The sequence below is a fragment of the Copidosoma floridanum genome, unplaced genomic scaffold (genome assembly GCF_036245765.1).
Source record: "Copidosoma floridanum isolate Cflo_tuat_1 unplaced genomic scaffold, Cflo_Japanese_pri ptg000028l, whole genome shotgun sequence".
In the NCBI taxonomy this organism is placed as follows: domain Eukaryota; kingdom Metazoa; phylum Arthropoda; class Insecta; order Hymenoptera; family Encyrtidae; genus Copidosoma; species Copidosoma floridanum.
The window spans coordinates 3,840,717-3,855,535 of NW_028321905.1; the positions used below are offsets into that span (position 1 = coordinate 3,840,717).

Below are 14,819 nucleotides of genomic sequence, written 5' to 3' on the forward strand. Positions count from 1 at the left end.
TGGTAGTGTCGCGAAGCAATATCGTCGTAGTTTAGTTCTAAAAAAGGTGATTTTCGATCATTGAAGAGAATTTATCGTCACATGTATTACACCATTGCGTTTTTTTATACAATTGCATTTGTAGAAGCTTTGAATTATAAAATTAATTAATAAACGGACCTACGTTTGTTGTCACTTACCTTAAATTCACACCACATCCTTATAATTATTTTGATGTCACGACTTTATTAAAAAATTTTGGACTCTTACTATTAGAGAAAACTTTTAATACCGGTACTAAGAAAGAGAGAGAGAGAGAGCAAGAGAGAATCTTTAGCCTCTCTAGTAACTAAAAAGTGGGGAAGCCCTCTCTCCACGCATAAAGTTGGAAGGGGAAGCCAACCGTGGTAGGGTATGCTTCCTGCTCCACATGCCTTGTCTTTTGCTCATCATGAAAAGCTCCTATCTAGGTGGTAGAGGTTTATTATGACGGGCCAAAGTATTGCAACAAGTACAAACATTTAATTAATTGTTGTTTATTTGAGATTTGTTAACAGTCATGGTAAACTATATGATGAAAAAAAATTGTTTTCTGTTTGAAATTTATAAACTGAAAAATTATAAGAATTTTAAATAGGTAAGATAAAGAAAAGTAATAGAATAAGTTATTTAATATAAAATGACTGTAGTAGTCAGTATTATAAATCCTTATTTGTCGAACGTGACTTGAGTTGATACCTCCTCTATCACAGCATTTATTTGATAAATCATCTGAAAAATCAAGTGCAATTTCATGCATAATATTAAATAATATTTATAATGTAGTGAAAGTTATTGAATATTTTTATTTATTTTATTTATTTATTTCATACTCCGCCCCTTTCGGGTTTGGAGTGGTTCCGTTACACATTAGCATTCTTTTTACATAATAATTTAATAATTTAATAATTTTTATATTATCTTATATTACCTTCATTTCTATTTGCACCTATTTTAAATTCTACTTTACCTTGACACTATGTAATCATTCATAAAAACAAACAAGATCAACTTATAACCTTCAAAAATTCACAAATTAAAAAAAAAAAAAAACAAAAATCAAAAAAACAACTATTCAAAAAATTCAAACAAAAAAAACTGAAAAATTCAATAATTTAACAATTAATCTTCCTTCTTTAATTTGTCCTTTTAATTTCTTTTAGCTTCCTATCCTTTAATGGCATTTCCTTTTTCAAATATCCTGGTTCTTCCTCTGTTCTCATATCTTTAAATACCTTGTTGTACCGAGAATTCTTTAACTTTTCCGTTCTCTTCTCTTTTTCTTTTCTTTCCTTGTTCTTTAATATTTTTCTCCTACTTCTTCTTTAAATTCCACCCCTTTCATAAATCTTGTTTCTTTTATATTTTTTTCACTTAACATTTCCGCTCTTTTTTCAATTCTTTTCCTATTTTCCATTTTTCTTTGTCCTTATCCTTTTCTCTTATACATTCCTTAACTAATTTTATGTCTGAATTCCTAATTTTCTCTTTAAATTTTAACGCTCTCCTGAGCGCCTTTGTACTCATCTTTTCTAATCTACACTCCTCCTCCACTATTTAATTTGGCGCATTGCTATCTAGCCCAAATATCTATTTCATATATCTTCTTTACACACTTTCCAGACTTTCTTCTTCTTCCCAACCCCATACTTCCGCACCAAACAACGCTATACTTTTCACTAGTGCTGTAAATAATTTCCTTCTTCTACGGTAGCTATTCTTAAATATTCTTTTACCTACGCTCCATGCACTTTTCATTGCGATCACTGCTTTCCTCTTTCTTTCTCCTATATGTCTATCATTCCTCCTATTTCTCTGTGGTATATATCCTGAATACTTTATTTCATCTACTCATTCTAATTCCTCATTTCCCCACTTCCATCTTCTATTTTTTCCCTTTCTTTTTTCAAATAGTAATATTTTTGTCTTTTTCTCACGTAAAATCATTTTCTTTTTACAGGTGTACCTCTTTAATCTTTTTAGCATCTCTTTTAATTCTTCTTCTCTACCTGCTATTAATACTATATCATCCGTGTAAGACACACTCCATATTTTTTCATTACCAACTCTGCATCCTCTTACTTGCCCTCTATTTAATTGCTCCTCCAAGTCCGCTAGATATATATTAAACAGCGTTGGGCTCAGTGGACATCCTTGCCTCACACCTTTCTCTGTCCAGAATTCCTTTGATTTCTCCTCACCTACTCTAATTACATGCCTAGTTTCCTTATAGATATCTATAATCCTATTTCTTAGCTTTTTGTTCACCTTCATCTCTGTTAATCTTTCCTTTAAAACCTGTCTATCCACTCTATCAAATGCTTCCTGTAAGTCTATGAAACAGGCAAATATTTTTCCTCTTGCTTTGCTTAATTTTTCATTCACAATGTGTTTTAGTGTGTATATCGCTTCTATTACTCCTCTCTTTTTTCTAAATCCAAACTGACTTTCTGCTAATTTACCTTCAATTTCCTTCTTCAACATCTCATTCAACAAACTTACAAAAATTTTGTATGCTGTGCACGTTAATGTAACTCCTCTATAATTTTCTAACTTATCTTTATCACCTTTGTTGTGAAGCAGGCATATCACTCCTCGTTTCCATTGCTCTGGTAATTCTCCTTCTCCCCATATTTTCTTAACCAGTTCCCAAAGGGCTGCGTTTACTTTGCTAGGCATTTACTTCCATACTTCGTTTTCTAGTTTGTCTTCTCCCGGTGCTTTTCCTATTTTTAACCTTGCAATCTGTCTCTCAAATTCTTCCTTGCTCAACTCCTTGAACTTCTGTATTTTTCCTTCCTTTTTCTTTTCTTGTATCTTCTCTCCCGATTTCTTCTTCATCCTTCCCATCCAATTTTTCCATAAAATACCTTCTCCACTTTCCCACTATAATCTTTTATCTATTTCATTCCTTCGTTTTTTTCTGAACCTATTTATGTACCTTCACACTTCACCTTCCGATGTTGTGTTTTTTATCTTTTCTTCTTCTAATCTCTTAAACCTTTTCCTTTTTGCTTCGCACCAGTTTCTGTACTCTTTTTTTTTATCTATATAATAACTCCTTTCTATTTTCTTCTTCCTCCACATCTTCATGATTCTTCTTAAATCTCTCTTTTTCTCTTTCCATTCTTTATCGTACCATTTTCTATCTTCCAGTTTCCACACTTTAAACTGTTTTTCTACCGTAGGTACCGCACTCTCTATTTTTTCTTTCAATTCCTTCCATCTTCCTTTCACCTCTTCTTCTTTCCACTTGCAGTCCTTACATCCTTCTCCATACTGATCGATCAATTCCTGAGTCTAATCCCTCCTTGCTGTTATCTTCTCTTCTTTTTCTATAATTCCTACTTCTACTTCCTTTTCTAAATCAATCCCTCCTTGCTGTTATCATCTCTTCTTTTTCTATAATTCTTACTTCACTTTCCTTTTCTAAATACACCTCCAACGGCATATGATCTGATTCCGTTCTTTGTCCTATCTTCATTTCTTTTACCTGATGTTAGGATTCTTGATTCCCAACTGCAAAATCTATTACAGTTTCCCCTCTACTGCCAACGTATGTGAATTCGTTTTCTCCATTTTGCCCATTTATTATGCACCATCCTTCTTCTGTTATTTTTTTATTAGTCTTCTTCCTTCCTCATTTATCTTCTCGTCTTTTGACTTTCTTGCCTTTATTTCCTTGTCGCCATCCATTTTATAAATCCATTCTCCTTCTCTTCCGGTTCTTGCATTCTAATCTCCCAGTATTAGTACACTTCCTCTTTCCTTCGTTTTTACTTTCTCTTTTATAATTCCCATCGTCCCTTTTTCGTTTTGACTATATAATCCTATGATTTCTTACTCCTGATTTCCGTATGTTATCTTCTGCATTATTATATTATCGCTCCATATTTTGTAACTTTTGCGTTCCATCTTTTTACTTTTTCCTAATATTATTCCTCCTTTCGCTCTACCTTTTTTATGCTCTCTTGTCGCTGCTATACACTTCCACTCAAAACTTTTTGACAACTCTCTTTGTACACTAGTCCACTTGTCCTGTTCTAACCACATTTCTACTAACACTATTATATCAAAACCACTCAAGTACTTCCACACTTCACTGTCCTTACTTAACACTCCCGCAACATTCCACGCACAAATACTGACATTCCTTCTTCTCACTCCCTTCTCCTCTCTATCTTCTTGTTCTCTTTATTCTTGCCTCCTGCTTCTTTCTTCAGTTAACCCTTCTTTCCGTTCATCATACCTGAACCACTTACCGTCGACCATCATCTTCATATAACCAATTTTTGTATTCTTTCCTTCACTTCTCTGCTCTTTTAACTTGTTTAAAATAGTTCTTTGAATCTCTCTTTCTTTCTTTGTTAAATCGCTATCTATGTAAACTCCTCTCTCCATATATTTTTTATTCCTCATTACTTCTTCTTTCATTTCTTTGTTTAGCAACCTTACTACAAATATCTTCTTCACATTTTGCCCATCGTTCACACTTATTTCTTTAGCTTTCTCTACCTTCACTTTCACTTTGATCTTTTGTTCAATGAATTCTTCCACATTCTTCTGCTGATTCTCTCTTTCAATATTTGCTCCTTTGATTACAATGTTCGGTCTCCTTTTTTCTCTCTCATCTTTTTCTCTTTCCCATTCCAACTTGCTTATTCTTTCTTCTAGTACCTTCTTTTCTTCTGTACACTGCTGTCTTTCTTTGATCCACGTCCGTTTTCCCTGTTTTCAATCTTCTTCTCTACTTTCTAGAGTACTTATCATACTGGCAAACTTATTTTCCAACCTACTAAACTTCTCGCTTAAATTTTTATTCTCTTGACTTTCTTTTGTGATTTTTATAAAGACTGCTCCTTTGGTTTCACATTTGCATTGCTTCTTGTGTTTACGTTTACACCCGTCACTTTCCCGGTCATTTTCAGGTTCTTGTCGATACCACAGGTTTCTTCTGTACCGTCTTTTCTACGTCGATCTACCAGGAAACCTACTTGACGACCCTAATCGGTAACGTAGGAATCTTCCTTGTTGATATCTTTAGCAATCTATCCTTTTATCTAGTATCGGTCTTCCAGAAATCTTCCTTATCGGCCCCTTATTTTTTTAACCTCTATTCTTCTTTATTCACCGCTATTTTTGACCAGGGACCTTCCTTATCTACCTCTTAGCTTGCCCCTTTTTATCGACCTTTTTCTCAAGTTGCCGCTTTCTCTTTCCTACACTTTCCTAACCTCACTTTTCTCTCGCACTTCACTGCACTTTTTTACTTTTTTATAACTCACCACCACTACTTTAACACTGTTTTTCTGTCTTCTTGTCACTCGTTTTTCCGTTCACTATCACCATCTTTTATGATCTGCCTTCTTCTTTACTCGCTACTTTTTATCTTGCACGTGTACCGTTTCCTTTCCACTGACACGACCTCACTAATCTCACTTCATCCTTTCAATTTCTTATGTTTGTTCGCTTTACACTTTCTCGTATGCTATTTTCCCACTTTCTCCACTTATTTATACTTTCATTTTCTTTTATTTTTGCTTTAATACCTTCTTCATATTCTATTCTCTGGAGCGCTCACTCGACACGTCCAAGTTATTCAATATATAATAAAAAAGATATTCATAAAGAATATAATAATATGAAGTGCATAACATTTAAAAATTTTTTTAAAGTCTTTTTCTAGATAAGATAATTTAAAAAGTGATTTAAATTGTGTATATAAAAACGACAAAATGCACATTTATGTGTCTTTAAGAAAGTAATTGCAAAATTTAACTATATTTTATGTACTTTTGTTAATTCTTTTTTCTTATAATTATTGATGTTTCACAACATTAGAAAAACTTCAAGTAATTTAAGAAATAAGTATATTTATGATGAGTCGTCAGTATAACATCATTAGTTTTATTCAAACATTTATGCGCAAGTATCCTTTGGTTTTGAATTTATGTGACATTAAACGTCTTCATTTTTCTATATTTAATTTGGAAAAAATAATTTTGAAAATACTATGATTTTAAGCAAATATCGACATTTAATATTAAGATACAAAATTGAAACAAACTAAATGATAATTTAATTTTTCTTAAGTGATCATTCGTTCTTTGTAAAATAGGGAGTATTCGACAGAAATTTATCCCTTGAACTATTAAATTTTTTTTTCTAGAAAGTTTCCGTAATACATGCATCACGTAATGCTTAATCCTATACTTCCAAATCTTCTTTGTGGAATTATGGAGGCTATTCTATGTAATTAAATCTACTTTTTATTTCATTTTATTTTATATTTATTTTTCAAATTTTGACCTTTATAAAAATGTTTTATTCTTTGTTAACTCTTAAGATAAACAAAAAGCTTTATAGCTGGTCACACTTTTGCAAGTCCAAAGGATGCAATGCCAGTCCAAGCCATGAATATATTTTGTTTTTCTTGAAAAATAAAATAGTAAGTTAATGTTATATATAAAAATGATTTGCCTCATCATCCAGGATCATGAATGATGGAAGTTTTGTTACTCTGTCCGCATGTAATTTTAAAAATACTTTTTGTCACTGTTTTATAAAATAAACAATGTATAAAAATATTATTTATGAAATGTCATTTCTTCGGTGTTTCATGTTACTGGAAATCTGTTTTTTTTGGCATTGATATGTTAATTAAATATCTTTTGATTTAAAAATGTCGTTTAAATGAAATTAAAAGTGTTTATCTTTATAAATTATATCAAAATCTTTTTTTTATTGGTGTCTACAAAGATGCTTATTAAAAAAAAAAAAACTACTCACAATTCAATATTGAATGCTAAAAGAATACATTTTTTTGATAGCTTTTCAAAGTACACTAAAAAAACTTTCATCATACCATACTTTATTCTTGGTTTTTCAGTCCACGTATTGAATATGTGATTTTTCGTATAGAGCGTGAGACTTTAAAGTTAGCAGTCCAATAACCATGCAAATTTACTTACCATTACCTACAAGTTACTCTGAACTTGAAATAAAGTTTGTAACCGTGCAATGCTATAGTTAGTGTAGGCGCAAATCCACTCGACGCAACGATATAAGTGGATTCGTTATAGATCTCATATATATAGACAATCAGTGTGCATTCGAAAGCACGGACCTCGTAGAAGCACCTCGCTTAGCGGACGTAAAGAAATCCTGCCGCTGTACATTTATCGCATTACGGCTTAGTAAGCGGACAACAAACTTTACTGTCGGAGATGACAAAAAATTTAACTTCTTTTAATCTGTACGAACGCTTTTTTCAGATCACCGAAATCGCCCTATAGACAATGCCTAATAGAAACACTCGCACTTTTCCATATTCATTTCCCACTTATCCTTTTTAATCTTGTAGAAGAAAAAGTAGATTTCTGTGAAAAAGTTAAAATAAGATTTATTACTCTAAGTGATTTAATTTATTGATATCTTCTATTCGTGATAAATATGCATAGGTAAGTAAAAATAATCAAAATATTCACACTTAATAGAGTCAGTAGCTCCTCTAAAAAATTAATCAGTGTATTGACTGCTTATGGAACATAAAGTTGTGGGGTCTCAATTGTATTAAAAAATGCTCTTTTTCAGTATTCCTTATAATCCATACTACAAAAGTTGAGAAATATAATTATAATTAAAGTTTATTAAGATTAAGGGCTCGTGCCCTGTACAACCAATGCGTATTACAGTAACTTATTACAAAGTGTGGCATAAATGTGCCGTACATACATGTGCAGTTTTAAATTAGTACATTTGTCGTAGTTTATAAAATAACATAATTCGAAAAAGACATATCGCATTCAACTTATTTAGTCACAGTTTAAAAACGTTACATCACACATTCCTTCTCCTCTCTCTGCAATATAGGGCTTAGCACAAGTATCACAGTATAATTTAAGACGCACCGCAGAAGTGAGAACTTTTAAAACATGTTAGTAGTTTTTTTTTTTTTTTTACCGGGTTACCGTGACAGCCTACTTAGCCTAGTCGCTGGAGCTACCCACTCACCACCTATGTGTGAGGGTGTATTGCCGCACCCATTTCCAACCCTTTTTACTGATATCATACCTGAATCTATGGGCATAGTGTAAGTATCTCCGGTGGAACACCTTGCCAGTTAAGCTGACATTCTCTGCACCAACGGTGCATCGGGTACACTCGCCACTGTGAAGCCTTTCCCTGGAGAGAATTCCATAATATTCCAGAAAGTCCACTCCTCGCCGGTTGAGTCGGCGCTCTCTGCCGAAATATCGGATCCTTCTAATTAGCATTCATGAAGTAGCCCTATGTTCCAGGGACCACTCCTCGCCCGTAAGGTCGGCGATCCCTGCCCGACGCCTGGCATCGGATATGCAAATCCCTACCTATAGCCATAACACTGTTTCGCATACACCCAGGCCTGAAGACCTGTAAGGCAAGAAAAAAAACCCTGTAATTACTCTAAAGAAAAATCCCACAGAAAAACCTGCCCCGAAACGGCCGGGGTTACATAGGAACTGTTCTTGATGAAAACAGTTTTCGAGAAAAATCTGTTTTCACCGGGAATAGAACCCACGACCCCTAGAACAGTGTTGTGTCAGTAACAAGCATGCTTACCACTGAGCCAACGCCGCTCCTAAACATGTAATTAGTTATGTTTGGTTTATCTATCTGTCCGTCCGCGATTTTAGCGTTTTTTGAATAATTTTCAAGGTTATTATTGTTAGGCAAAAAAACGAAAAATGTATCCTACATGGTTGTAATAATTCTGCAAATGTGCTATAATTTTTCCAAAAATTTTGCATCTTGATTTTATAGAGAAATATTAAAAATACTGAAATTTGACGTTATGTCACTACATAACTCAACACCTCAATTTTAGTGTGCTACGATTTTTCCCTTTTAAATACCTGCAAAACTTGTTATTTTAGCTATATTCTGCTTTCTTTCAAAGATATAGCGTATTTTTTAATATTTAAAGGTTATGTGCACGCGTGACCATGAAAAATTATTTATGTGTTATTGTTATCCTGCACAAAACGTAATATAACTTTTTCCATGATGTTCCCTCTTTATTTCATTACTGGTACATCGGAAACTTAAAAAATTGAGGTTATGTTTTTTCATTACTCAAAGCCTTTTTTTGTGCGTCGCGATAGTTTTATTACCTTTTAAAACCTTATAAAACTCGTTATTTTTTCTCTATTTGACTTCATTTTAATGATATGGCGTATTTTGTAATATTCGAAAGTTATACCATATTATAAAAACCCGTTTAATCAATACTGGCTATGTGCATCGATCTGCCATACACGCAGAAATTATTTGTTAATGTACTTTATTAAAATAACTAGAGGCCCCCGTCTCGGCTTCGCCCGAGACTTATTAAATAAAACACCGTAGTGGGTTGACATGTAATGTGAAACGTTTTCAGTTAGAAATTTTACACATATTCCTAACACATCTCAGAACAAAAATCTTCTTATTAAAAACATAATTTTTCGGAATCTATATAGTTTATTTGGTCAAATAATAAGGTGTAAAAATTCAAAAAAATAATTATGCTGAAAAGTACCGTACGTTCTTTATGCCATAAAATAATCGGTGGCCATAAGAAGCCGTTGATTTACAGTTTCTCCCGTGTAATTCATGAAAAGGGTTATTTTTTTAAGCTGTTAAAATTTTAAACCCCCAAAAAAATTTATATTAAAAAAAAATTTTTTTCCTCATATCTCACAACTTTATTACCAGAGCAACAAAGTCCTTGACCTTAAACCCTACATTTTTATTGCCACAAAAACACAAATACATTTTCTACTTATTTAAAAATCTGAAGTAGGATCTTTAAAGATTTCAGAGATTGCTGTGAGGGTACAATAAAAAGCTGATCTCTCACGTAATGGACTCTTTATTTGTCGATTTTGACGCTGATGTTTCATTCTCGATAAATTTTCTGTGTCAGTTTCTTGACGCCTAAGTAAAATTGTATTTATTAGATACATTTAAAGTTTTTCTTCTAATTCACCCTCTTGCGACTTTTGGCATGCTTAAAATTTTTGTGACCCCTAAAAGCTGTTTTCTGTCAACTTTGTTAAGTTCTAATATATTTGTTGGCAAGGTAGTTCGACGTCCGATGGCCCTAAAAAAGACCGATGAGCTTCTTAAGTTAACTCTTTCTTGACTGCAGTTAACAGCAATTGTAACTGCCTGGATACCTCAGGGTGATCTTTTGTGGCCTGCTGTTGAAGACCCAGACTGATCGAAAGAAAAATTACAAAGTCTGAAGCTTTGGGGCTAGTTGTAGTGCTCTTTGCCAACGTCTCCCGGGATAACGTCGAAGACGTTGGTGTCTAAAGCACCTTTTTATTTGCAGATTCAGTTGTTTTGGTGATCTTAGATGGGGAGATTTGTTGGTGATACTTGTCCAGTGGAGGCTGTGCCGTTGGCTCAATTTTTTTTTCCTTTATAGCTGTTATAGGTTTGCCCAGCGCAGACCTTGGAGAGGATCTGTGATTCCTGGTTAAATGCTTAGAGTCGAGAGGGTAATATAGGGTCGTCGGTCATCGGGTTTTCCAGCCTTGCGAAGAAAAACTCTGCAGGTGACGTCTGCTAGTGAATGGCTTACTTGGTTTAATAGTGCCCGTCTTTAGTTGATATATTCTTTTAGTCGATGAATCGCTTCCAGAAATGGTAGTAAAAATTTATTTGTTGGCAAGGTAGTTTACACTTAGGTGGACCCAAAAAAGAACCGATGACATTGATGGTTAAGTAGGGAACGTAAATACGTATAATTGCCCTAAAAAGTGCCAGTGGTGAAACTTCCAGGCTATTCTTTATTATTATTCCTGATGATGAAGAGCTGGCTACGGATAGCTTGATTCTTACCCTGGGAGTCTCGATGTACGGAGACTGTGATGGAGGGAGGTACGCCGCTGACCAAAGAATATCTTGTCTTCGGGTCGTTCCCCGGATAACCAACTGCTCATCGTTAGACGGGAACATGTGGGTAAGCGCGTTGAGGTCGCGATGACCAAGAAGGTAACCGTTGTGGCTGCCTGTGCTTCTCAGAGCTGTTTTCCCTGGCTTACATTTATAGCCAAAAATTCTCTAACTGCACCAGGCGGGATGGTGAGGCTGCCACACAACTCTGAAGAGTTGGTGCAGATTGTGCTCTGGCTAGATATATCTCCTGGTATTATACCAGAGACGTCATCAGTTGGAATGAATTTTTTTTTGTCGCACTCGTCGAGATTCAGGGTGAATGGAAACCTAGGTCCCTTCCCCTTTACGAAAGAGTGTCGTCCGTAACTGGGATATCCATCTGCAAGACTATCAACAACATTCTCTATGCAGCTCGTTGAACCGCCGAAGCACGATTGCATCAGTTATCGAGACGCTCCGGCTTATTATAACCACACTTATTTAATTCTGTTGCAGGTAGCCTCGATTTTATGTCGACGCTACCTAGAGGATTTTACTGAACTAAAGCGAAAAGCTGGCGTATTTTTGCAAAACTTTGAGCTCATTTATCGCTATTGTTATTAAATTTTTTAAGATAAAAACTATACTAAAACCATGTACGAAGTATCATGAACCAGTGTGAAAAATTTCAGCAAAATTGGTTCAGTAGTTTTCGCGGTTAGCGATTACAACGGTTTTAGCGACTTTGCTTTATATATTTGTAAGATAATATTTACTATTATATTTATTCTAGGCACATTCGCAAAGGCTAACATGTTTACTGTTACACACTTGCACAGTAATAGTCGAAAGTATACACATTCACACACTTATCATACATGCAGTCTGTAATGTTTGCATCGATGATTCTGTTTTTGTAAACAAGTTACGCAATTACATAGTCCATGTATACACTATACATTGTATACGTGGACACTGCACACAGTAACACACTACGACATGACATCACGGAAATAGGAATATTTATAACACTATATGCTGACTTTATGTATGTATCGGAATCTGAAGGCGAGCTATGAGCCGCGAGTGCCACCGAGCTGTAGTATATATATATGTACGTACGTACGTTGCTACCGTTTTGATCCCCAACCAAGGCGCACCTAAAAAAGTTCGCATTAAAAAAAAAATAGTGTCGATATCGAAAATTTCATTCTTGGTAAACTCACTAGGATTTATTATGTAAGAATATTAGAAATTAATCTAATTGTATCGATGGGTAAGTATTAATGCAAGTAATTGAATTTCTCGACATTTTCTATCCATTATGAGATTGCCAAAGCAACTCGATTTTTTCAGTTAAAACTACTATTTGTAGAAACATTGTCATACGCAGCAATTGAAAAAAAGTGCCTCCTCGACCAGGATTTGAATCTGGAACTTTTTTCTTGCCGGTCATATTATTAGTAAAATTGTATTGAGTAATAAAATCAGATTAATTTTTAATATTCTTATATACCATACGAGCAGGCATCGACTGAAAAATCGCCGTAAAATATGAAATGTAGCAATTAAGAAGAGGAGTTATCGAGACCTTAATTGTAAAATTGGTAAAGCACTTTCCTGGCAAGAAAAAAGTTTCAGGTTCAAATCTTGGTCGAAATAGCACTTTTTTCAGTTGCTGCGTAAGACAACTTTTCTACAAATCGTAATTTCAACTGAAAAAATCGAGTTGCGTTGGCAATCTCGTTTTGAATGGAAAATGTCGATAAATTCAATTACTTGCATTACTAGGATTTGATTTTGAGCTATTTTTAACAGAAAAGTATCCTAGGCACCAAGTTATTTAAGAACAGTTTTTTTTTCTCGTAATTTCTGTTGAATACGATTTGGGATTTTTTCTTTAGCCTCAAGGTGCATGTATGGACAGGATTGCCATGCAGTGATAGGTAAAATTGGAATTGAGATAAGAGTTATTAGTGTGCTAAATAAAAAGAGAACCAGTCCATTCAATACTTTGGCAGTGATTGCCAGCCTAACGAGTAAAGAAGTAGCCTCTGAAATTATGTGACCTTTACGAAAGCTAATACTGGGCAGTTGAAACAAAGGGCATATAGTGTTAGCTTAACATTTAAAGTGCATGGCTAAAAAATATTTATGGGAGATGCTTCTTAGTAAAAGGTCGTAGGATGTAAAATGATTAGTAGAATGTTTTCAATATAAGAGTATGGACAGCCAGCGCTAGAGTTGGCATTGTTTTGCAACGCTAGATGGATATCACATGATTCCTACTTTGCTAAATCTAGAAAAACAATTGATGATAGTAAATACAATTTACGTAGGGTTGTATGAATGTTGCTGAATAACGATATGAGTAATCTACATCATTATGACAACTGTGGCAAGTGATTTTAGTGTGTGTGCATATAGCTTGTAGATACATTCTAAATTTAAACAAGCTAACCCTCGAAATAGCCTTCGTACTGCAACCGAAACAAACATGATATTATTTTCAAGGAGTTACCATGCTTGACTTTATTTTTAGCTGGTTCATAATACACGTACTAAATTGGCTTGTAACATTTTTCAGTATGGAGTAGATTCTTTATTTCCTCTTTAAACATTATTGGCACGGACTTGAGTCACTTTCATTGATAGAAATAAATTTTTCATTAAACTTGGCATGATGTAAATCTAATGTCTAACCAGCATTGCAAAATATCGTGGAATCGAGTTCTGACTGTCTTCATTTTCATAGCAAACAGGATGGAACAATACTCTAACACAAGGGTAGTGGAAAGGGAGTTACTTGTCTCATAAGCTGTTCGTAGCAGTAGAGAAAAAAATGTGTTAAACTCGCGTTTGTTATTTTAATGATTTATCTGTCTCATTTGTTTTCCTTATTTAGGGGAAAATATCTAAATACATAGTTTTTAACACTTTGGAGTAGATATATATAAAAAAATCTGTGACTATGGTAATGTTGCTAGGTTTAAAAAAATCTTTAAAAAATTATTTGGATACAAGTTTTTAATAAGATATAATGATTAAGGACCTGATTAGTATAAGCTTATAAAATGTTTTACCGTAAATAATTTTTTTATTTCAGGAAGATGCTCCTTAAAAATGACCCTTTCGAAAAAAAGTACAAAAATCTTTTAGATACTTCTTCGCAAATACATAGGATGGAAAAATATAAATTGTCTCTACCAATAAAAGTGGCTGATGGAAAAATAAAAAAACAATTTATTAAGCCAACACTCACAGACATTCAATTGAGAAATGAAAGTTTCTTTCCGTTTGATGATTCATTAGGGTGTCTTCAAGGAAAAACAACCGTAAGTTGTATCTACTCTATTCACATTATTATATTACATGAAAATACCAGTGCAGAAAAGTTATTACCAACCAATAAAACACAATAACGAATAAAATGCTTTATAATCAGACTTGTTTAAAATTTATATGTAATTATCTTGGTAGTTGAGATTGAGTACAAAAATTGCTTGATTTAATGCTTTGAATAAAAAGTAAGAGTAGTGCAAATATCACGGCAAAATAAGTATATTTAAAATAAAATTAGTCTTATTTTTAATGATCCTTAGACTAGCAATTATGTATCAAGAAGTCTGTGTTAAAAAAAATAAATATACATTGACAAGCAGAAAGTTTCATTTTGCCATGTGAAAGGCAGTGTAGGTGGTCATCTGAAGCGTTTGTTCCTCTTCAAAGTCAGAAAAAAAGAGATGGAGAGAGAGAGACAAGCATGAGCTGAACGCAGGATGTGCATTAATGCAGCACATTTCTCTCACTCTCTCTCTACCTGTTTCTACCTGCCTAGCAGTTCTAATCTACGTTTCAGTTACTGTACTGAACAGCAACGTTCTTATATTTACGTG

At 33.8% G+C, this 14,819-nt stretch overlaps 1 protein-coding gene across 3 annotated transcripts in view; it reads left to right on the forward strand.

Annotated features, from left to right (window-relative positions):
* Positions 1-14,819, forward strand: part of Noc3 (Nucleolar complex protein 3) — a 396,047-nt gene that overhangs the window by 65,996 nt on the left and 315,232 nt on the right. For all 3 annotated transcript variants that reach the window (XM_089595796.1, XM_089595797.1, XM_089595798.1), the window contains exon 2: positions 14,030-14,258. In XM_089595796.1, the coding sequence (XP_089451922.1) occupies positions 14,030-14,258 (229 nt within the window). The remainder of the gene's footprint in view (positions 1-14,029; positions 14,259-14,819) is intronic.